Source organism: Olea europaea, chromosome 22 (assembly GCF_002742605.1).
Source record: "Olea europaea var. sylvestris chromosome 22, O_europaea_v1, whole genome shotgun sequence".
NCBI classification, from domain to species: Eukaryota; Viridiplantae; Streptophyta; class Magnoliopsida; order Lamiales; family Oleaceae; genus Olea; species Olea europaea.
Window position 1 is genome coordinate 1,256,808 of NC_036258.1, and position 24,888 is coordinate 1,281,695.

Sequence of the window (24,888 nt, forward strand, 5' to 3'; positions counted from 1 at the left end):
TTGGATGGGAAAACTATTTGAAATTTAAACTGTCCATCAGGATAATGTCATGGGGTAAAGTGTAAACTAAAGTTTACGCCATAGTGTACATGTCGCAAAGTTCTTACCGATTGAACTTTGCTATTTGTAAATTGATTTTTGACACGTTGTTTGTCACTTGAATTGTTGTGTAGTGTCAATTCGATGGGAAAACTGTTTGAAATTTATACTGTCCTACTGGGTAATGTCACGTGGCAAAGTGTAAACTAAAGTGTACACCACAGTGTACATGTAACATGGTATTTACCGATTGAACTTTGCTATTTGTACACTTATTTTTGACACGTTGTTTGACACGTGTATTATTATCAAGTGTCAATTGGATGGAAAAACTACTTGAAATATAAACTGTCCAACAGGGTAATGTCACGTGGCAATGTAGAACCCCAAATAATTCTAGACACCTTAGTGGCACTAAGACATTTATATTGAAAGACTAAAGTATACTTCAGATTTTTAGTCTCATTTTAGACCCATTTTCGACATAGGAAACATTCGATTTGGGAAATGATATCTCAGCAAAAGTTGTAGCTCTTTGGGTTAACTTTCCAATGCACTTTGAATTACCTCAATCGGATGTCGGGAGAAGAAGTTATGATAGAAACACTGAAGGCTGTACAGTGTCAACTGGACTACAACTGGTCGATCGAAACTGCCTGAAATGAAAATTCTCGTTTTTCTCTAGAAGTTCATTTTCTCAAAGGGCCACCCACGTTTTTGGCAATAAAAGCCCCACTAAATTGAAGCATTTAACCTCAAACTTAAATGGCACCCATGTTTTCTCTCTTAAATGAAATTTGACCCTTCATTTGCTTTAAGTTATGGAATATTTACCTATAAATAGAGACCTCATTCACTCATTTTTTCTTACACCAAAAGCAAGAGCTTTTACATACTAAAGAAAGAGTTTCCAAGAGAGAAAAAGACAGGAAAACTATTTTTCCTAGAAGTTTAAGAAGTGTTATTAAGCATTTTTCATAGAAGTTTTGGGTGCTATGAAGGAGTGTCTTCAAGTATCAATTCTCAACGGCTTTTAAACATCCAAGGAGTGCATTTCTTTCAACGTCCAAGTTTCATCGAAGTTTTCAATCCAAGTTTTCAAAGTTTCAAAAGCATCAATCAAGGTAGGTAGAGGTGCAATGTGTTTAATCGTGTTAAGTTATAAGTTTCGATTCATGTTAATGTTTGTATGTCAAATGGTACTCCGGTACGACATACCCATCTATGTTGAAGAAATGTTCGTATGTCAAATGGTGCCCTCGGGTACGGCATACCCCTTCATGTCAAATGGTGCCTCCGGGTATGACATGTATGAAAAGTTATAAAGTTAATAATTTGAAATGTATAGCTTGATCACGAATGCACCTATGACACCTATTGAGTTTTTCAACTCATGGGTTTAATCCCATCTCTATAGATTGAAGGAATTCTACCTCGGGCATGGATGGAGGAGAAGATGGAGAGTGATGCAACGAGCCCATGGAAATTCGGTGAATAAGTGATTTGGATTTATTTTTATGAAATGTTTTCCAATGTATTTCTTTAAAGTTTTGAATAGCACAAAATGCGAGAACAAGTTATGTTTTCTTCAAATAAATTACATTTTGTTATTTTGAAAAATGATTCAGTGTTTTTCTCTAAAGTATTTGAAGTATTGTTATTTAAATTATTATTCGAAGATGTAATTTTCGCTAAGTAAAGTAAGTAGCGTTCCGGTCCACTAGGGGTCGGGGCGTTACAGCGTGGTATCAGAGCAAGGTTTAGCCGGTTCTGTAGACCAAGTATGTTTTTTTAAAAACGAAAGGAAAATGAAAAGTTTAAGGTATTCCATGGCATTGTGCGCCATCCATCAATCTCATCCTATGGCCCAGGTATGTTTATGTTTATGTTTAAATTTAATGATTATGTTTATGTTATGAAGCTTTGATATGATTTAGAGATGCGTTATTTAAAGATATGTAATGGACTTGGGCAAAAGCTAAGGGCTTAAAGGGAATTGCTTGATATGAAAGTTTAAATATTTGCATGTTTTCTTTAAGCAAAGAAAAAGTATGATGTATGTGAAAATGCAACAGATATGGTTTGTAGAACGGCTAGGGCATATAGAGAAGCATTGAACCGTAGAATTTCTATCCATTCATATGAAAATTATGTAACTGATCCGACCCGATCGCTTAACGAACATGTGTATGACATCTATGAGAGACGCAGGACGACGGTTAATGCTGGTATGGAGATCACGCATATTGAGGCCATAAATAACCTCATACACTCCATCCCACCTCAATGGAGAGATATGGGAGTCACGGGTAGGGATGAAATGTCAGAAGGCAACCCAAACCTGTTCGAGTTTGAGAGGTATTGCCATGCCCTGATTGATTTGTGGGATGATGTAATCCATGAGGAGCCTGAGAAGGAACCTTTGGCTAAGGAAGAAGACCCCAAAGAAGAACCTAAGGATGATTTAGAGAATGATCCTGAGCCTGAGCCATAGGTTGAGATGGACATAGAGTCCGGACCTAAGGCGGAAGACTCCTCCAAAGATGAAGCTCCACCAAAGAAGATCCGTAGAACTTATAGGGATTAGATTTAAATCCTTATAATAGCTTCCCTTATGTCAAGAAATAAAATACTATCTTCTTTGCTTTAGTATTCGAAGAATGAAACTAATAAGAAACATATGTTTTATCTAAAGGAAATGGCCCGCGCAAACCAAAACTTGATTAGAGACCTCCTCTGAGAGGCTCAAGACCTAGGCAGGCAAAACCCGAACCAAGCTCAACCCCTACCACTAGCTCCTAATGTTCCAAACCATGCTTCAGTGGTCGAGCAATTTCGAAGGCACAAGCCCCCTACCTTCAACGGAGCAGCTGATCCACTTGCAGCCGAGGAGTGGCTTTGCAAGTTGGAGCGTATATTTCGATTGATAGGGTGCATGAATGCTCAGAAAGTCTAGTGTACTGAGTTCATGTTCTCTGGTGATGCAAGTTACTGGTGGGACTTAATGTCAAGGCTAAGGATTCTTGAGCAACAAGCAGAATTGACTTGGAAGCAATTCAAAGGGAAAGTAATGGACAAGTACTTTCCCCAGTCCTTGAGGGATCACAAAGAAAGTGAATTTCTCCAACTCAAGCAAAAGACTATGTCCCTGCCTGAGTATGAGAGGAAGTTTGATCAACTTTCAAGGTATGCTCCACATCTGGTGGATACGGAAGATAAGAAGGTACGAAGGTTTGATCAAGGGCTGAACTCGAATATAAGCATGATACTTATGTCCCATCGCTTCACCACATACCGTGAAATGCTGGAAAGAGCTCATGTTATTTGGTACCAGAAGACTAGCGCCGGTGTTGTTTGTAAAGAAGAAAGATGGAAGCATGAGGATGTGCATCTATTATAGGGAGATAAATCTATTAACCATCAAGAATAAGTACCACTCCCGAGGATTGAGGATCTGTTAGATCAACTGAAAGGAGCTAAGGTATTTTCCAAGATCGACTTACGATCGGGATACCATCAACTGAAAGTAGAGACAAAGGATATACCTAAGGTAGCTTTTAGAACTCAATATGGACACTACGAATTTACGGTGATGCCGTTTGGGCTAACCAATGCACCTGTAGTGTTCATAGACCTAATGAATCGAGTGTTTCATCAATGCTCGGATAAGTTTGTCATAGTTGATAAGTGTGTTTTTACACACTTATTTAGCTCACAAACATGACTTAAACATGGAGAAAGTAGTTTAATTGTGACTTAATCTCGTTAAATTCATGCAATGTAGGTGTTTCTATGGAAAAGATGGAATTCAGAAGAAAAGACCCGAAAAAGGACCAAAACGGAACAAAGCGATAGTTCGGGGATCAAAGGTGCAAATATTAGAAAGTTGAGCTAAAGTGCAGAACTAGAATGAAAATATACCAAGTATGAGATTGAGGATGATACAAGATGATCGGAGGAAGAAAGAAGTAACATTGGACTGAATTGAAGAAAAGTGAAAGATGAAGGACTAAATTGCAATTAATCAAAAGATGAGTCGAGCAAGTGATCAAGGAATTGATTGACCCAAATATCAACTAGGAGTCAATATTTGATAATGGAACAAAGGAAAGAAAGAAAAGAGATCAAGAAAAGAGAAAACGAAGTTCAGGGACAAAAATAGCAAGGTTGTAAAGTTACAACCTTGCGGCCGCATGCAACTATACCATGCGGCCGCACATGAACCAGCAGGGATTTTATTGGGGAAGATCATTTGAACCATGCGGTCGCGTGGTTTAACACCATGCGGCCGCATGGTTTAAAAATGCGACGAAAATTCCGAACTTCCATTTTTAATTGAAACTCCTTCAGGGCTCCGTGAAGACATGGTATAAAAGCCAAAATTCATGAGAAATAGGACAGAACGTCCAGGGAGAAGAAAAATACAACTTCTGGAGGCAAGGAACAAGAACTTGAAGCCGATTTCACAAGAATTCAAGCGGGTTTTCAAGGTTTTATTCAAGATTTCAAGAATTTTCATACGGGTGCTATTCCTTCTATTTATTAATTTCTTTTTTTTTCTATAATTATGAATATTCTAGGCTAGGTTTTCAATTACAAGGTGATCGATGAACCGTTGTTTGTTATTTGAATTCCATATTTCATGAATTTAATATAAAGACTCGTTTGGATAATTTGATTGGTTTACGTGCATTAATTTTCTTCCGCAATTAGTGGCCAATGATTGTGTGAGTGTTGATGACTTATTTCTTACATTCGAGAGAAGTGGAATAGGTTCGATAAGGTGTAAATTAACATAGGGTCCGATAGGGGATAGAGATATACCCCTATGCTTTATGCAATTCTTTAATTGTTCACAAAATCACATGCATTCTTGTATATTTGCATCATCCATAGAGATATAGGCTGGTGGTGTGTAAGAATAGGTCTAATATATATCGAGAGAATATATTGGATAGAATTAGGAACATTGAATTGGCAAATTTCCATCGGGTCATTAATTTTATGAAATTAGGGTTTTCATAACTTCAATTGGGGATTTGTGATCCTAGTGACTTTAGTTTGATTAATTTCCATAAATTAGCTTTTTAATTTGCATAATTTCATTTACTTGAGTGTTTGAGTCATTTAATTAGAGAAATTTCGAAATTAGGGTTTTCAATAGAAATTAGGGTTTTAGTTGAAATTAGGGTTTCTTAATTGAAATTAAGGCTTTTTGCATTTAGACCATATTTTCACTCAATTAGATTCGGTTAAGGCTAGATTATATAGAATTGAACCACTCAATCTCTGGGGGCGACATTCGGACTTTTTAAAATCCACTTTATTACTTGTTACGAACCGTACACTTGCGGTATTTTTAAATCAAAAGAATTATTCCGTGAACAAGTTTTTGGCGCCGTTGCCGGGGATTGAATATTCGTTTAATTTTATTCAATTTAGCACTAATTCGAACTTTTTATTTTTAATTTATTTTAGTTCATTTTATTTTATTGCTAGTTAGTTTTATTACATAAGTGCATATTTTAGTTACTTAAGTCTTTAAATTGAATTCTATTGCAGAAGTGCATGCCAAGATCTGCTGAAGGAGATCTACTCCTAGCCAACCCAGAGATCGAACGAAGCTTCAGAAGAAGGCAGAGAGAAAATAGACCAGCAAGAAATTAGATGGAGAACGTACAACACAATCCTGTTGTACAAGCCAATGAAAGACGGGAAGAAGATGAAGGAAACATGCTCGTTGGAGAGTTCATGACCCCTCAAATCATTCAAAGCCAGTCCAGCATCGTATATCCACCATTTGGGCAGCCAAATTTTTAGTTAAAGACAAATGTGACACACCTGTTCCAGAACGGACATCAGTTTTATGGAAGAATTGAAGAGAATCCGCACACGCACGTCTCGCGCTTCTTAGAGATGTGTCAGCACCTCAGATATCAAAGAATCTCTAACAACGCCATAAGATTAAGACTGTTTCCACATACTTTGCGAGACAAGGCGCTTGAATGGCTTGATTCTCAGCCGATAGCCAGCATTACTACCTGGAATGACCTAGCTTAGAAGTTCTGTACTAAGTTCTTCCCACCGGCCAAGATTGCAAAGCTAAAGCATGACATATCTATCTTCAGGCAAGGTGAATCTGAGAATTTTGATGAGGATTGGAACAGATTCAAAAATCTACCAAGGAATTGTCTGCACCACGGGATTAGCAAGGGACTTCAGGTCTAATATTTCTATGCAGGGCTACTTCCAGCTTTCAAGAGCATGGTCGACTCTTCAGCTAATGGGTCATTGTCTACAAAAACAATTGATGAAGTATTGAAGTTGCATGAGGCAATGGCTACAACCTCATCAATGTGGACCATGGAACGAGCAGTACCAAATAAGACACCAGGAGTTTATGAAGTGGATGTATATTCAGCGTTATCCGCTAAGATTGATTCCTTATTTCACAAGGTGGAAAACATTACCCAGTCAGCTAATGCAGCACAGACAAAGAAGACAAATTGTGAGGAATGTGGAGCTGAACATGTGATAGCAGAATGCCCAATTTTGACACAAGGAAAAGAGCAAGCAGATTTTGCTCAATGGGGACAACGCCAGCAGAATAACGTGTATCGAGAGACCTTCAACCCAAGCTGGAAAAAGTACCCCAATTTTTCTTGGAGCAACTAAAATCAGAATAAGCCACAGGGGCAATATCAACAGCAAGAGAAGAAGCCTCAATTGGAAGAAATGTTCGGCAAATTCATGGAACAGACAACCAATATGTGGAGGCGAACAACCAATTCATGAAGAAGACAGAAGCCACTCTTCAGGACCAGAATGTAGCCATTAAGAATTTGGAAACTCAGATGGGACAGATGGCAGTTACATTAACAGGTAGAGCACCAGGCAGCCTGCCAAGTAACACAGAAGTCAATCCGAAAGAGCATGCAAAGGCTATAACAACGAGAAGTGGAGTGGAATTGGCCGAGAGACAAGTGAATAATCTCGTGGCAAATAGAGATGAGATGTCTCCTGAAGTAAAAGAGATTTTGGAGCAAGAAGAAAAGACAGAAGAGCCAACACCGAGAGCAAATAAAGGAAACTCAAGGGATAAAGAAACTGTAGCTGTGAACCCCTATGAGCCACCCATACCATTCCCACAGAGGATGAAGAAGCAAAAGATGGAATAGCAATACAAGAAGTTTCTCGAAGTCTTCAAGAAGCTCTATCTCAACATCCCATTCGCTGAAGCACTGGTCCAAATGCCTAGCTATGCAAAATTCCTGAAAGACATCCTATCAAACAAAAGGAAGCTAGGAGATCACAAGACAGTTATGCTAACAGAGGAGTGCAGTGCTAGGGTTTAGAAAAAGCTCCCACCAAAATTGAAAGATCCAGGGAGTTTCACTGTCCCTTGTACCATTGGTGAATTTTATTTTGATAAAGCTTTATATGATCTTGGTGCAAGTATTAAGTTAATGCCATTATCTGTTTTAAGGAAATTAGGATTGGGAGAAGCTAAAGCTTCCACGGCGACCTTACAGCTAGCTGATAGATCATTGACACATCCACGAGGAATAATTGAAGACGTATTGGTTAAAGTGGAAAGTTCATATTCCCAGCAGACTTTTTGATTCTGGATATGGAAGAAGATAAAGATGTTCCTTTAATACTGGGCAGACCATTCTTGGCCACAGGCAGAGCTTTGATTGACGTTCAGAATGGGCAGTTGATACTGAGATTGGGAGAAGAACAAGTTTCATTCAATGTCTTCAAGGCCATGAAACTGCCAATAGAGACTGACAGATGTTTCAGGGTTGACATGATTGATAAAATGATTAAAGAGTCATTTACACTGCAAAATCCATCAGATGCATTGGAAGCCTGCATTGCACATTCTAAATCCACAAATTTTGATTCTGTGGACATAGAAATGTGTGCAAAATTTTTGGAATCCAACCCACCTTACGTACGGAAACGATACTTTGAGGAGCTTGGGACAGGGCCAGAGAAATCACAGCCATCTATTCTGAAGCCACCAAAGTTGGAACTTAAGTAGCTGCCCCCACACTTAAGATATGCATATTTGGGGGAGTCCAATACACTTGCAGTGATAATTTCAAACATGGTTAGTGAAGTGGAGGAGGAAAAACTGCTTAGGGTGATTCGAGATAATAAGTAAGCAATTGGGTAGACCATAGCTGATATCAAAGGGATCAGCCCTTCCTTATGTATGCATAAAATTCTCATGGAGGAGAATTTTCGGACAACAGTTGAAAGTCAAAGAAGGCTAAACCCAAACATGAAGGAGGTAGTAAGAGCTGAGGTGATCAAACTTCTAGATGCTGGAATAATCTACTCGATATCAGATAGTAAATGGACTAGTCCAGTACAAGTTGTGCCCAAGAAAGGAGGAATTATAGTGGTTCAGAATGAAAATAATTAGTTGATTCCGACAAGGACGGTAATAGGGTGGAGAGTTTGCATTGATTACCGCAAACTAAATACCGCTACAAGGAAAGATCATTTCCCTCTTCCGTTTGTAGATCAGATGTTGGAGAGATTGGCAGGCCATTCCCACTACTGCTTTCTGGATGGGTATTTAGGTTATAATCAGATACCAATGACACCGGATGATCAGGAGAAGACCAGCTTCACATACCCCTATGGTACCTTTGCATACCGAAGAATGCCATTTCGACTTTGAAACACTCCTGCCACATTTCAGCGATGCATGATGGCAATTTTTTCAGATATGGTAGAGAAATTCATTGAAATCTTTATGGATGACTTCTCTATCTTTGGGACCTCATTTGATGAGTGTTTGGATCACTTAAATTTGGTTTTGCAAAGATGTAGAGAAACGAACCTAGTATTAAATTGGGAGAAATGTCATTTCATGGTTCAAGAGAGAATAGTCTTGGGACATAGAGTATCGGCAAAGGGGATAGAGGTGGATAAGGCGAAAATTTAGGTTATTGAGAAATTACCACCACCTACATCAGTAAAAGGAGTTCGAAGTTTCCTTGGGCATGCAGGGTTTTACAGGAGGTTTATAAAGGACTTCTCCAAAATCACCAAGCCTCTATGCAACTTGCTAATGAAAGAGGTATATTTTGAGTTTGATGAGGAATGTTTGATAGCGTTCAATACTTTGAAGGAAAAACTCACAACAGCGTCTGTGATTGTGTCACCTGATTGGGATTTACCCTTTGAGCTAATGTGCGATGCGAGTGATCATGCAGCTGGTGCGGTATTGGGATAAAGAAAGAATAAAATCTTTCATGTGATATACTATGCAAGTAGAACTTTAAACGATGCCCAAATCAACCATGTGACGATCGAGAAGGAATTGCTAGTTGTGGTTTATGCATTCGACAAGTTCAGATTGTATCTTGTTGGGTCTAAGGTCATCGTCTACATAGATTATGTTGCTCTGAAGTATCTTATGACAAAGAAGGATGCCAATCCGAGATTGATCCATTGGATATTGTTGTTGCAAGAGTTCGATATTGAGATCAAGGATAAGAAGGGCAGTGAAAATGTGGTAGCCGACCACCTATCAAGATTGGAACGGGATGAACCTGAGATGTCAGTAGAGATCAATGAAATCTTTCCAGATGACCAAATTTTTGGAGTAGAGATAGTCCCATGGTACGCTGATATTGTTAACTACCTTGCTAAGTCCATCCCGCCACGAGAGTATTCTAGCCATCAAAGAAAGAAGTTCTTTTTAGAGTTGAAGTATTACTTTTGGGAGGATCCCATTCTCTACAGAAGAGGCGCAGATCAGATAATCAGAAGATGTATTCCTGAAGATGAAGTACCTGAGATTCTAGAACATTGTCACTCTTCTGCATATGTTGGGCATTTTGGAGCTTCAAAGACGGCTGAAAAGATATTACAGTTGGGTTTCTATTGGCCTACTTTATTCAGAGACACGTTCGAGTATGTGAAGAGATGCGATAAATGTTAACGAACCGGAAATATCTCAAGAAGAAATGAGATGCCACTAAATTACATCTTGGAGGTTGAAATATTTGATGTATGGGGAATAGATTTCATGGGACCTTTTCCCCCATCGTACTCAAATCAATATATCCTGGTGGCCGTTGACTATGTCTCTAAGTGGGTGGAAGCTGTTGCATTGCCTACTAACGATGCGAAAGTGATGATAGAGTTCTCGAAGAAGTACATATTTACAAGATATGGCACACTGAGGGTAATAATAAGTGATGGGGGCAAACACTTCATAAATCGTCAATTAGAGTAGCTGTTGAACAAATATGGGGTAAAACATAAAGTAGCAACTCCATATCATCCACAAACTAATGGGCAAGTTGAAGTTTCGAACAGGCAGTTAAAGAGAATACTGGAAGTTACAATGAACTCATCCCAAAAAGATTGGTCTAAGAAGTTGGACGATGCACTATGGGCATACAGAACAGCGTTTAAGAGACCAATAGGAATGTCTCCATACCGCCTGGTTTTTGGGAAAGCGTGTCATCTACCATTGGAGTTGGAGCATCGAGCATATTGGGCTATGAAACAGTTGAATATGGATCTCAAGGCTACTGGTGAAAAATGACTGCTGCAACTTAATGAATTGGATGAGATGAGAATGGAAGCTTACAAAAACTCAAAGTTGATCAAAGAGCGCACCAAGAGATGGCGTGATTTAAACATTCAGAGGCGAGAGTTTGAAGTTGGGCAGAAAGTGTTATTGTACAATTCTAGACTCAAACTCTTCCCAGGAAAGCTAAGAACAAGGTGGTCGGGTCCCTATACCATAACTAAGGTGATGCAATATGGGGCTATTGAAGTGAGTCACGAGACCAAAGGCACTTTCATCATCAATGGGCAAAGACTGAAACACTATTGGGGCTATAATTTCCCTAAGTAGAAGTCCACTGTGCAACTCAACAACCTAACGTGAAGAAAATACAGGAAAGTAGAGCCATCGACTATAAACTAGCACTGGGTGGGAGGCAACCCACTGTATCCTTCAATTCATTTTATTGCATTTGTTTTGGAACTTGTTTACATTTAGTATTTTTTATTAGGTCATCGATCATTCACGCATGATAGTGTAGGCACTACACATTTATAGTTGCATGAGTCGGGGTTAAAGAAAGTGTTTTGGGTGTTTGAGTGTGAAGTAATGAATTTCGTGGTTCAACGTCTTTCGTTTTATTTTTCAAGATTTTTCTTAAAAAAAAAATTTCCAATATGTAGAGTCGAGTCAATTTTTGAAATTGAAAACCAATTTCGAGGGATTTTTAAATTTCAAGGTTTGTTTGGGGTTATAATTGTAAGTTTGCTTCAGTTTAAAAAAAAAAATTTTGGTTTCCAATTTCGAGGGATTTTTAAATTTCAAGGTGTGTTTGGGGGTTATAATTGTAAGTTTGCTTTAGTTTAAAAAAAAAAATTGGTTTGGTTCATGCGGCCGCATGATCGCATGGACCCTCACCAAAACTATAATGGGTTAACAATATTACACCATGCGGTCGCATGGTGTTAAAGTGAAGGGTTTTAAACCCGTCACTTGCTAAAACAACCCATTCCCCTCCCCCCCTCCCCAGAAACACCTCCACACGAACGCACTTCTCCCTCCCCCCAAATCCACCTTCACTCACAACATAAATCACCAACACACTTATCAAATCCCTACACCACGCTACACTACTCACATCATTGGCATAAATTATCAAGAATTTTGGAGCAAAGGTTCTACTTTCCTTTCACAAAGATCTCAAGGTAAGAAATTTAATCTCTATGCAAAATTTAAAGATATTCTTTGATTTTATTGCCATTTCAAATTGAGTAAGTGTTGAATTGTGATTGAATTGTGATTTGTGGATTAGCCCTAAGTGTAAATCAAAAAACAAAGTGAAGAAAATTTCCAATGCACACAACGTGTTCGATTAAATGTCAATAAGACATATAATTTGAAATTTTGAACTTTTTATTTGTGTGATGACTTACCTTGTTAATATGAGGCATACTAAATCTCATGGAATTTCATTAGAAAACGTTAGCCTCACATATTTGTGCACATAACCACATAAATTGCTAAGCCATGTCAACTCACGTCACTAACTTCGTCCATGTATTTTCCTAACCAAACGACCTTCGATTGTAGTGAAATTTGGATGTATGCTAGACCACAATGAGTACTTTCATATGCCTGGACCTTGTCTGGGAAAATTTTAATATTTCTCGGTGATGCTCGGGGCTGAAGTTGGTACTTAATCATGGGTCGAATTTAAAAAAAATGCATGTTAGAGCCATAGTTTTGAGTTTTTCTCATTAATGCACTATTGATGTTACATTGAATTCCATACGATGAATATTGAACATATTTTGTAGAAAGTTTGGGGGATTCTTGCATGTCAATGATATTCTTTATCATTTTCCTATTTCAAGAACTTGATACACTTTGTTCCTTATTTTTGTAGGATGCCGTCGAATAGAACATCAAAAGGTAAAGAAAAAGTTGGTTCCTCCTCCGGTACAGCCCGCACCAGAGAGCTAATAGGAGGTGTGTGAAGATTTTGTGATGCAGAAACATTAGCTCGATATGAGAACATAATACGCCAATGGGGCATGATACCAGAGAGACATGTCCGGTTAGATGATTTTCATGGTTTTGAGTTGACAAATCTGATACAAATTTGTGGATGGGCGAAGATTGTAGAAAAGCCACACTTGGTTTATGAAAGTATAGTCCGCGAATTTTATGCAAACTTCAATAGTGAAATTGAGACTCCAGATTCTGAACACTTACACCAGACGTGGGTGCAAGGTAAGTGGATAATGTTCTCCCCAGCCATCATTCATGACTTCTACAATCTTAATTTGGACAATATGGTCCCAATTCCCACTCAACTCAATTGGAATGAAGTGGCGGAGGTTCTCTTGGGAAGAGAGAATGCTTGGCCCCTACCCATTGCAGAGTGGCATCAAATTGAGCTTACTCCCTCCATAGCCATCCTTTGGGTCTTCATGTGTCATAATATCGAACCCACATCGCATCGGAAAACTTTCACGGATCAAACTGCTGGGTTCATATATCATTTAGACCTGTGATGCAAAGTTGATTTAGCTACTCTTATTTTTTACCAAATACAAAATTTGGAAACCTGGGGAGATAGGCGGTCTTCGATGATTTTCCCTAGTCTGATTAGCGGGATATTTCTTGTCGTCGGTGTTACAGTTGAGGCAGGGGAGATGCCTGAGAAATCAAGCCCATTGATAAAGCTCACCACATTTGAAGCTCAAGAATGAGCTAGGGTAAGGAAGAGAGAACAAGATAGACTTGGGCAGCAAAGACAAAATGCGTAGGAAGAAGGACAAGCTGCTGAAGATTTACACTTACCACAAGCTCCGCCACAACCAGTTGAGATGGATTCACAGCTACTTCGACAGATATTTGCCACAGCCACTGGAACTAGTAGGGATATACAAAATCTCCAGCAGAGGTTCGAGACGATGACCACCACTGTTGAAAAAGTGCAGAGAGACCTCTACCCCTCCCAAGACTACACAACAGGTGCTTTAAATGAAGCCACAGCTGTAAGAAGGGAAGTAGAGACTATGAATGGTAGGTTCAACATGTATGCTGGGAGAATGGATGGCATACAGTGGCGTGTGAATGAAACTTGGGATTGCTTAGGAAATATGGAGAGTAGTCTTCAAGCCATTCAGGCCAAGCAAGCACAGCAGTCCAATCTGCTGAGACAAGTCCGATCTCGCCTCCCAACTCCTCCTGAAGATGATGCTGTGGGTCCCAGCTTCACACCACAGCCACCGAATTGATCAGGGGAGTTTTGTTAATCTCTTATTGTCAAGTTGTGTCCATGTTTTAAATTTTGCATTTTAACTTTACATTTTACATTAAGGACAATGTATTGTATAAGTTTGGGGGATGGTAGCATAATTTCAAACAAATATTCGGCATGTAATTATTTTGCATATTCACAATCCATCGTTAATTTTGACAAGTTTTTGCATGATGCATGCTTGATGAGCGAATCTTTATGAACGTTTGCATGCTTGTGTGGGTTTGGTAACCTTGCCGGCTATGATGTGATTATTGGACGTGTATAAGCTAGAAACTGTGGATTTAGTGCAAGATTTAATTTGCTAATACTTGTCGATGCATTGCTTGACACTCTTTTGCACGCCACTCATGTCACATGTTAAGTTATTGATTGAAATTTTAGAATAAATTAGGAGAAACGTAGAATAACCCTTTATAACATTAACCCGTAATATCACTTTAAGATAGTTTGGAGATGATTGAGCCATTGTAGGGAAACATGGAGATAAGTGGGGGCTTCGTGCATGAAATTAGAATGTGTGGATTGTTTAAACCCGGAAGGTGAGAAATAGGTGAAAGCTTTAAGTGACGATGGTTTTAGAAGTCAAATGTCTAGAAAAACAAAGAAGGGGCATAAAGTAAAAAGTGGAAAATTATCACTTCTCTCAAAAAGCCTTTATGACTCGAGCAAGTAAGTCTGTAAGGGTTTAAAACCTGATGCCCTAATACCAACTGGTTTGAGAGTCATCGGCCTAAAGCTCGTTACATGGGTCATATAGAAAGCAAGAAAAAGGAGAATTGATAAAAAGTCATCTTATCGAGCCTTTATAACTCGAGTGAATAAGACTGCAAGGGTTTAAAACCTAGTGCCCTAAAGCCAACTGGTTTGGGAGTCATCGCCTAAAGCTCGTTACATGGGTTATATAGAAAGCAAATGAGAAGATGACACAAAAAAAAAAATAAAAAAAATAAAAGCCCTCATTGGACATTTGGTTGATAGAACTACAATCTCAATGCTAGGCAAGTAGCTTAGTCTAATCCTAAAGGTTGAAGCAATCAAAATAAGGAGAGCCTCTACTTGTTGATATGTGAACTTGTAATGGTAAAATCTATCCAAACTAAGAAAGGGTAAGAATTAGAATTGTTTAAACTCCTAACCTTAGAATACACCCCGAAGAAATTGTGTGAAAAGAATATATTTGGGGATTGTGTATCTCTCGAGTGACGTAAGGATATATTTGACCACTATGGGTCGAGAATAAACTAATCACAAACTTGATATGTTGGCATGAGTTCACACACACACACGTTGAGTATTGCATTTGATGAGTAAAGGTTGATTCAATTCCCGCACTCTTGATATTGTTTCTATTATTATTACTAAGTCCAATCTTGAGACACGGCAAGCTATTAAGCCATGTTTGTTTAGCATTAAGTCACTACATTGTTTGAGGACAAACAATAGTTTAAGTTTGGGAGATTTGATAAGTGTATTTTTACACACTTATTTAGCTCACAAACATGACTTAAATATGGACAAAGTAGTTGAAATTGTGACTTAATCTCGTTAAATTCATGCAATGTAGGTGTTTCTATGAAAAAGATGGAATTTAGAAGAAAATAGTCGAAAAAGGACCAAAACGGAACAATGCGATAGTTCGGGGATCAAAGGTGCAAATATTGGAAAGTTGAGCTAAAGTGCAGAACTAGAATGAAAATATACCAAGTATGAGATTGAGGATGATAGAAGACGATCGGAGGAAGAAAGAAGTAACATTGGTCTGAATTGAAGAAAAGTGAAAGATGAAGGACTAAATTGCAATTAATCAAAAGATGAGCCGAGCAAGTGATCAAGGAATTGATTAACCCAAACATCAATTAGGAGTCAATATTTGATAATGGAACAAAGGAAAGAAAGAAAAGAGATCAAGAAAAGAGAAAACGGAGTTCAGGGACCAAAATAGCAAGGTTGTAAAGTTACAACCTTGCGGCCGCATGCAACTATACCATGCGGCCGCACATGAACCAGCAGGGATTTTATTGGGGAAGATCATTTGAACCATGCGGTCGCATGGTTTAACACCATGTGGCCGCATGGCTTAAAAATGCGACGAAGATTTTGAACTTTCGTTTTTAATTGAAACTCCTTCGGGGCTCCGTGAAGACATGGTATAAAATCCAAAATTCATAAGAAATAGGGCAGAACATCCAGGGAGAAGAAAAATACAACTTTTGGAGGCAAGCAACATGAACTTGAAGCCGATTTCACAAGAATTCCAGCGAGTTTTCAAGGTTTTATTCAAGATTTCAAGAATTTTCATACGGGTGCTATTCCTTCTATTTATTAATTTCTTTTTTTCTGTAATTATGAATATTCTAGGCTAGGTTTTCAATTACTAGGTGATCGATGAACCATTGTTTGTTATTTGAATTCCATATTTCATGAATTTAAAATAAAGACTCGTTTGGATAATTTGATTGGTTTACATGCATTAATTTTCTTCCGCAATTAGTGGCCAATGATTGTGTGAGTGTTGATGACTTATTTCTTACATTCGAGAGAAGTGGAATAGGTTCGATAAGGTGTAAATTAACATAGGGTCCGATAGGGGATAGAGATACACCCCTATGCTTTATGCAATTCTTTAATTGTTCACAAAACCACATGCATTCTTGTATATTTGCATCATCCATAGAGATATAGACTGGTGGTGTGCAAGATTAGGTCTAATATATATCGAGAGAATATATTGGATAGAATTAGGAACATTGAATTGGCAAATTTCCATCGGGTCATTAATTTTATGAAATTAGGGTTTTTATAACTTCAATTGGGGATTCGTGATCCTAGTGACTTTAGTTTGATTAATTTCCATAAATTAGCTTTTGAATTTGCATAATTTTATTTACTTGAGTGTTTGAGTCATTTAATTAGAGAAATTTCAAAATTAGGGTTTCTAATTGAGAAATTAGGGTTTTCAATAGAAATTAGGGTTTTTAGTTGAAATTAGGGTTTCTTAATTGAAATTAGGGCTTTTTGCATTTAGACCATATTTTCACTCAATTAGATTCGGTTAAGGCTAGATTATATAGAATTGAACCACTCAATCTTTGAGGGACGATATTCGAAATTTTTAAAATCCACTTTATTACTTGTTACGAACTGTACACTTGCAGTAGTTTTAAATCGAAAGAATTATTTCGTGAACAATAGTCTTCATCGATGACATTCTGATATATTCCAAGAGTAAGGAGCAACATGAAGAGCACTTGACAATAGCCTTAGAGGTATTACGCAAGGAGAAGTTGTATGCCAAATTCAAGAAGTGCGAGTTTTGGCTTGAACGAGTTGGATTTCTTAGACATGTAGTTACTGCCCAAGGGATTGAAGTAGATCCAGCAAAAATAGAAGCAGTAACCAACTGGAAAGCACCAACAAATGCTGGCGAAGTACGGAGTTTTCTAAGATTGGCTGGATATTAGAGGAGATTCATAGAAAGGTTCTCCAAAATAGCTGGACCAATGACGCAGCTTACAAGGAAGGGAGTAAAATTCCAATGGATGGAAAAATGCGAACAACGTTTCCAAGAACTTAAGCAAAAGTTGATATCAGCACCTGTATTAACAATACTTGAAGGTACAGAAGGGTTTGTTATATACAACAACACATCCAAGCGAGGATTGGGATGCGTACTAATGCAGAATGGAAAAGTGATCGCCTATGCTTCAAGACGATTGAAGAAACATGAGCAGAACTACCCGACGCATGATTTAGAACTTGCAGTGGTAGTACAAGCTTTGAAGATATGGCGACACTACTTGTATGGACGGAAGTGTGATATCTACACAGATCACAAAAGTCTCAAGTATTTCTTCACACAGAAGGAATTGAATATGCGACAAAGACGATGGTTGGAATTGGTGAACGATTATGACTGCACTATTCAATACCATCCGGGTAAGGCTAATGTTGTGGCTGACGCTCTAAGTAGAAAATCAATGGGACAATTGACATCACTACCCACCTCTCAAGTTGCAGATCGAAGTGGTTACCACACCAGGACAAGTCACTACTCGTCTAGCAGCTTTAATAATTTGACCTACTCTTAGAGATCGAATTATAGAAGCACAAAATAAAGACTCATTTTTGCAAAAGATTAAGAATAAAGTTGGTACCGATAAGAAAAAGGACTTTGGAGTAGCTGAGGATCAGACACTGATATTTAGAGGAAGAATTTGCGTGCCTAAGGATAAAGCCTTGAGAAATAAGATATTGAAAGAAGCTCATTCCACCCCGTACAGCGCACATCCTGGTGGTACGAAAATGTATCGAGATCTTCAAGATACATTTTGGTGGAGAAATATGAAAAGAAGTATAGGGCTGTACGTGCAGAAGTACATGGTATGTCAACAGGTTAAGGCAGAACACCAAAAACCAGCTGGATTGTTAAATCCACTAGATATACCTGAATGGAAATGGGAAAATATCATGATGGACTTTGTGGTTGGATTCCCAAAGTCAGCAAGAGGAAATAATGCTATATAGGTAGTAGTGGATCGACTAATGAAGTCAGCTCATTTTCTTCTAGTGAAAATGACATTCAGTTTAGACCAATTGGCACAATTGTACATTAAAGAGGTTGTGAGATTACATGGTGTACCTGTATCCATTGTGTCTGACAGAGACCCAAGGTTCACGTCCAAATTTTGGAAAAGTCTACAAGGAGCTATGGGAACGAAGAAGCCAAAGACAAGTATCCAACACTATTCGCCAATCAGAAGGTAAATTTCGAGGACGGTATTTTAATTAAGGTGTGGGGGATGTAGAACCCCAAATAATTCTAGACACCTTAGTGGCACTAAGACAAGAATATTGGATGGCTAAAGGATACTTCAGATTTTTAGTCTCATTTGAGACCCATTTTCGACATAGGAAACATACAATTTGGAAAATGATATTTCAATAAAAGTTGTAGCTCTTTGAGTTATCTTTCCAACGCACTTCGAATTACCTCAATTGGATATCAAGAGAAGAAATTATGATAGAAATACTGAAGGCTATATAGTGTCAACCGGACTACAACCGGTCGACCGAAAATGCCTGAAATGAAAATTCTCATTTTTCTAGAATTTAAATATTTATTTTCATCAATTATTTCCTCAAAGGGCCATCCACGTTTTTGGCAATAAAAATCCCACTAAATTGAAGCATTTAACCTCAAACTTAAATGGCACCCATGTTTTCTCTCTTAAATGAAATTTGACCCTTCATTTACTTTAAGTTATGGGATATTTACCTATAAATAGAGACCTCATTTCACTCATTTTTTATCACACCAAAAGAAAGATCTTTTACATACAAAAGAAAGAGTTTCCAAGAGAGAAAAAGAGAGGGAGGAAAACTATTTTTCCTAGAAGTTTAAGAAGTGTTTTCAAGCATTTTTCATAGAAGTTTTGGGTGCTATCAAGGAGTGTCTTCAAGCATCAATTCTCAACGGTTTTCAAACATCCAAGGAGTGCATTTCTTTCAACGTCCAAGTTTCATCGAAGTTTTCAATCCAAATTTTCAAAGTTTCAAAGGCATCAATCAAGGTAGGTAGAGGTGCAATGTGTTTAATCGTGTTAAGTTATAAGTTTTGATTCATGTTAATATCTGTATGTCAAATGGTACTCTGGTATGACATATCCCTCTACGTTAATGGTTGTATGTCAAATGGTACTCCGGTGCGGCATACCCCTCTATGTTGAAGAAATGTTCGTATGTCAAATGGTGCCCTCGGGTACGGCATACCCCTTCATGTCAAATGGTGCCTCCGGGTACGGCATGTATGAAAAGTTAATGTTTTGAAATGTATAGCTTGATCATGAATGCACCTATGACACCTATTGAGTTTTTCAACTCACGGGTTTAATCCCATCTCTATAGATTGAATGAATTCTACCTTAGGCATGGATGGAGGAGAAGATGGAGAGTGATGCAACGAGCCCATAGAAATTCGGTGAATAAGTGATTTGGATTTATTTTTATGAAATGTTTTCCAATGTTATTTCTTTAAAGTTTTGAATAACGCAGAATGCGAGAACAAGTTATGTTTTCTTCAATTAAATTACATTTTGTTGTTTTGAAAAATGATTCAGTATTTTTGTTTAAAGTATTTGAAGTATTGTTATTTAAATTATTATCCGAATATGTAAGCATCCGCTAAAACGTATACACTTGTTACTAAACCACCGGTTAAGCTAAGTAAAGTAAGTAGCGTTCCGGTCCACTAGGGGTCGGGGCATTACATGTCACATGGAAAAGTGTAAATTAAAGTGTGCACCATAGTGTACATGTCGTAAGGTTTTTACCAATTGATCTTTGCTATTTGTACACTGATTTTTGACACGTTGTTTTTCACTTGAATTGTTGTTAATTGTTAATCGGATGGAAAAATTATTTGAAATTTAAACTATCCTACAAGGTAATGTCACATGGCATAGAGTGAACTAAAGTGTACACAATAGTGTACATGTAGCATGGTACTTATCGATTGAACTTTGCTATTTGCACACTGATTTTTGACACGTTGTTTTACACGTGCATTATTGCCAAGTGTCAATTGGATGGGAAAACTGTTTGAAATTTAAACTGTCCAACAAGGTAATGTCATGTGGCAAAGTGTAAACTAAAGTGTACACCATATTGTAGATGTAGCAAGGTTCTTACCGATTGAACTTTGTTATTTGTACACTGATTTTTGACACGTTGTTTGACACTTGCATTGTTGTACAGTATTCATTAGATGTGAAAATTGTTTGAAATTTAAACTGTCCAATTGGGTAATATCACGTGGTAAAGTGTAAACTAAAGTTTGCACCATAGTGTACATTTAGCAAGGTTCTTTCCGATCAAAATTTGCTATTTGTACACTGATTTTTGACACGTTGTTTGACACTTGAATTGTTGTCAAGTGTCAATTGGTTGGGAAAACTGTTTGAAATTTAAACTGTCCAACAGGGTAATGTCGCGTGGGAAAGTATAAACTAAAGTATACACCATAGTGTAAATGTAGCATGGTACATACCGATTAATTTTTGCTATTTGTACACTGATTTTTGACACGTTGTTTGACTCATGCATTATTGTCAAATGTCAATTGGATGGAAAAACTGTTTGAAACTTAAGCTGTCCAACAGGGTAATGTCACATGGCAAAGTGTGAACTGAAAGGTACACCATAGTTTAGATATAGCAAGGTTCTTACTGATTGAACTTTGCCATTTGTACATTGATTTTTGACACGTTGTTTGACACGTGCATTATTGTCAGTGTCAATTGGATGAGAAAACTACTTGAAATTTAAACTGTCCAATAGGGTAATGTCACGTGGCAAATTGTAGACCAAAGTGTACACCATAGTGTATATGTAGAAAGGTTCTTTCCGATTGAACTTTGCTATTTGTACACTGATTTTTGACACTTTGTTTGACACTTGCATTGTCATCAAGTATCAATTGGATGGGAAGACTTTTTGAATTTTAAACTGTCCAATAGGGTAATGTTAGGTGGCAAAGTGTAAATTGAAGTGTCCACCATAGTGTACGTGTCGCAAGGTTCTTACTGATTGAAATTTGTTATTTGTACATTGATTTTTGACAAATTGATTGACGCTTGAATTGTTGTTGAATGTGAATTGGACGGGAAAACTTTTTGAAATTTAAACTGTCCAACGAGGTAATGTCACGTGGCAAAGTATAAACTAAAGTGTACACCATAATGTACATGTCGCAAGGTTCTTACCGATTGAACTTTGCTATTTGTGCACTGATTTTTGACACGTTGTTTGTCACTTGAATAGTTGTTAAGTGTCAATTGGATGGGAAAACTATTTGAAATTTAAAATGTCCTACAGGGTAATGTCACGTGGCAAAGTGTAAGCTAAAGTGTACACCATAGTGTACATGTAGCATGGTACTTACCGATTGAACTTCGCTATTTGTACACTGATTTTTGACACATTGTTTGACACGTGCATTATTGTCAAATGTCAATTGGATGGGAAAACTGTTTGAAATTTAAACTGTTCAACAGGGTAATGTCACGTGGCAAAGTGTAATCTAAAGTGTACACCATAGTGTAGATGTAGCAAGGTTCTTATCGATTGAATTTTGTTATTTGTACACTGATTTTTTACACGTTGTTTGACACTTGCATTGTTGTCAAGTGTCAATTGGATGGGAAAATTGTTCAAAATTTAAACTGTCCAATAGGGTAATGTCATGTGACAAAGTGTTAACTAAAGTGTCCATCATGGTGTACATGTCGCAAGGTACTTATGGATTGAAATTTGCTATTTGTACATTGATTTTTGACACGTTGTTTGACACTTACATTGTTGTCAAGTGTCAATTGGATGGGAAAACTGTTTGAAATTTAAATTGTCCAACAGGGTAATATCACGTGACAAACTATAAACTAAAGTGTACACCATAGTGTACATGTCCCAACGTTCTTACCGATTGAACTTTGCTATTGTACACTGATTTTTGACACGTTGTTTGTCACATGAATTGTTGCTAAGTGTCAATTGGATGGGAAAACTGTTTGAAATTTAAACTATCCTATAGGGTAATGTCACGTGGCAAAGTGTGAACTAAAGTGTACACCATAGTGTACATGTAGCATGGTACTTACCGATTGAACTTTTGCTATTTGTACAATGATTTTTGACACGTTGTTTGACACTATGATTTTTGACACGTTATTTGACACTTGCATTATTGTCAAGTGTCAAGTGGATGTGAAAATTGTTTGAAATTTAAACTGTCCAACGGGGTAATAACACGTGGTAAAGTGTAAACTAAAGTGTACAGCATAATGTACATGTAGCAAGGTTCTTTCCGATTGAACTTTGTAATTTGTATACTGATTTTTGACACGTTGTTTAACACTTGAATATTTGTAAAGAGTCAATTGGATGAGAAAACTGTTTGAAATTTAAACTGTCCTACAGCGTAATGTCGCGTGGCTAAATGTACACCAAAGTGTACACCATAGTGTACATGTAGAATCGTACTTACCGATTGAACTTTGCTATTTGTACACTGATTTTTGACACGTTATTTGACTCATGCATTATTGTCAAGTGTCAATTGGTTGGGAAAACTGTTTGAAATTTAAACTATCCTATAGGGTAATGTCGTGTGGCAAAGTATAAACCAAAGTGTACACCATAGTGTAAATGTAGCATGGTACATAATGATTAATTTTTCCTATTTGTACACTGATTTTTGACACGTTGTTTAACTCGTGTATTATTGTCAAGTGTCAATTGGATGGAAAAACTGTTTGAAACTTAAGTTGTCCAACAGGGTAATGTCACATGGCAAAGTGTGAACTGAAGTGTACACCATAGTTTAGATGTAGCAAGGTTCTTACCGATTGAACTTTGCTATTTGTACATTGATTTTTGACACGTTGTTTGACACGTGCATTATTGTCGAGTGTCAATTAGATGCTAAAATTGTTTGAATTTTAAATTGTCAAACAGGATAATGTCACGTGGCATAGTGCAAACTAAAGCGTGCACGATAGTGTACGTGTAGCAAGGTGCTTACCGATTGAACTTTGCTATTTGTACACTAATTTTTAACACGTTGTTTGATACTTGCATTGTAGTCAAGTGTCAATTGGATGTAAAAATTGTTTGAAATTTAAACTGTCCAATGGGGCAATGTTATGTGGCAAAGTGTAAATTAAAGTGTACACCGTAGTGTACATGTAGCAACGTTCTTTGCGATTGAACTTTGCTATTTATACACTGATTTTTAACAGTTGTTTGACACTTGAATTGATTTCAATTGTCAATTGGATGGAAAAATTGTTTTAAATTTATACCGTCCTACAAGGCAATGTCACGTTGTGAAGTGTAAACCAAAGTGTACATATAGCATGGTATTTACCGATTGAACTTTGATATTTGTACACTAATTTTACACGTTGTTGGACACATGCATTATTATTAAGTGTCAATTGGATGGGAAAACTGTTTGAAATTGTCACGTGGCAAAGTGTAAACCAAAGTGAACACCATAGTGTATATGTAGCACGATACTTACCGATTGAACTTTGTTATTTGTACACTGATTTTTTATACGTTGTTTGACACATTCATTATTGTCAACTGCTAATTGGATGGAAAAACTGTTTTAAATTTGAACTGTCCAACAGGGTAATGTCACATGACAAAGTGTACACCATAGTGTAGATGTGGCAAGGTTCTTACCGATTGAACTTTACCATTTGTACACTGATTTTTGACATGTTACATAACCCTTGCAATGTTGTCAAGTGTCAATTGGATGCGAAAACTGTTAGAATTTCAAATTGTTAAACAGGGTAATGTCACGTGGCATAGTGTAAACTAAAGCGTTCACCATAGTGGATGTGTAGCAAAGTTCTTACGCATTGAACTTTGCTATTTGTACACTGATTTTTGACACGTTGTTTCACACTTGCATTGTTGTCAAGTGTCAATTGGATGTGAAAATTATTTGAAATTTAAACTATCCAACAGGGTAATGTCACGTGGCAAAGTGTAAACTAAAGTACACACCGTGTACATGTTGCAAGGTTCTTACCGATTGAACTTTACTATTTGTACACTAATTTTTGACACGTTGTTTGACACTTGCATTGTTGTCAAGTGTCAATTAGACGGGAAAAGTGTTTGAAATTTAAACTGTCCAACTGGGTAATGTCACATAGCAAAGTGTAAACTAAAGTGTCCACCACAGTGTACATGTCGCAAGGTTCTTACTGATTGAAGTTTACTATTTGTACATTGATTTTTGACATGTTGTTTGACACTTCCATTGTTATCAAGTGTCAATTGGATGGAAAAACTGTTTGAAATTTTATCTGTCCAATAGGGTAATGTCACATGGCAAAGTGTAAACTAAAGTGTTCACCATAGTGTACATGTCGCAAGGTTCTTACCGATTAAACTTTCCTATTTGTACACTAATTTTTGACACATTGTTTGTCACGTGCATTAT

The 24,888-nt window shown here is 37.4% G+C and overlaps 1 protein-coding gene across 1 annotated transcript; it reads left to right on the top strand.

The window, feature by feature from the left end:
• The first annotated feature begins 8,329 nt into the window (after nt 1-8,329).
• Nucleotides 8,330-10,615, top strand: LOC111371857. Its single transcript, XM_022994024.1, has 7 exons — nt 8,330-8,452; nt 8,645-8,696; nt 9,066-9,136; nt 9,188-9,280; nt 9,437-9,850; nt 10,157-10,249; nt 10,580-10,615. The coding sequence occupies exons 1-7, from the start codon at nt 8,330-8,332 to the stop codon at nt 10,613-10,615; spliced, it is 882 nt and encodes a 293-aa protein (XP_022849792.1).
• The last annotated feature ends 14,273 nt before the right edge of the window (nt 10,616-24,888 follow it).

Excerpts from the sequence above, each read along its gene's own strand:
- LOC111371857 (XM_022994024.1), top strand. The coding sequence starts at position 8,330 with ATGAAGGAGGTAGTAAGAGCTGAGGTGATCAAACTTCTAGATGCTGGA. Across the intron at positions 8,697-9,065 it reads CAGCTTCACATACCCCTATG|GGTTTTACAGGAGGTTTATA; the intron begins GTACCTTTGCAT and ends TTGGGCATGCAG. Across the intron at positions 9,281-9,436 it reads GTGATCATGCAGCTGGTGCG|GTCATCGTCTACATAGATTA; the intron begins GTATTGGGATAA and ends GTTGGGTCTAAG.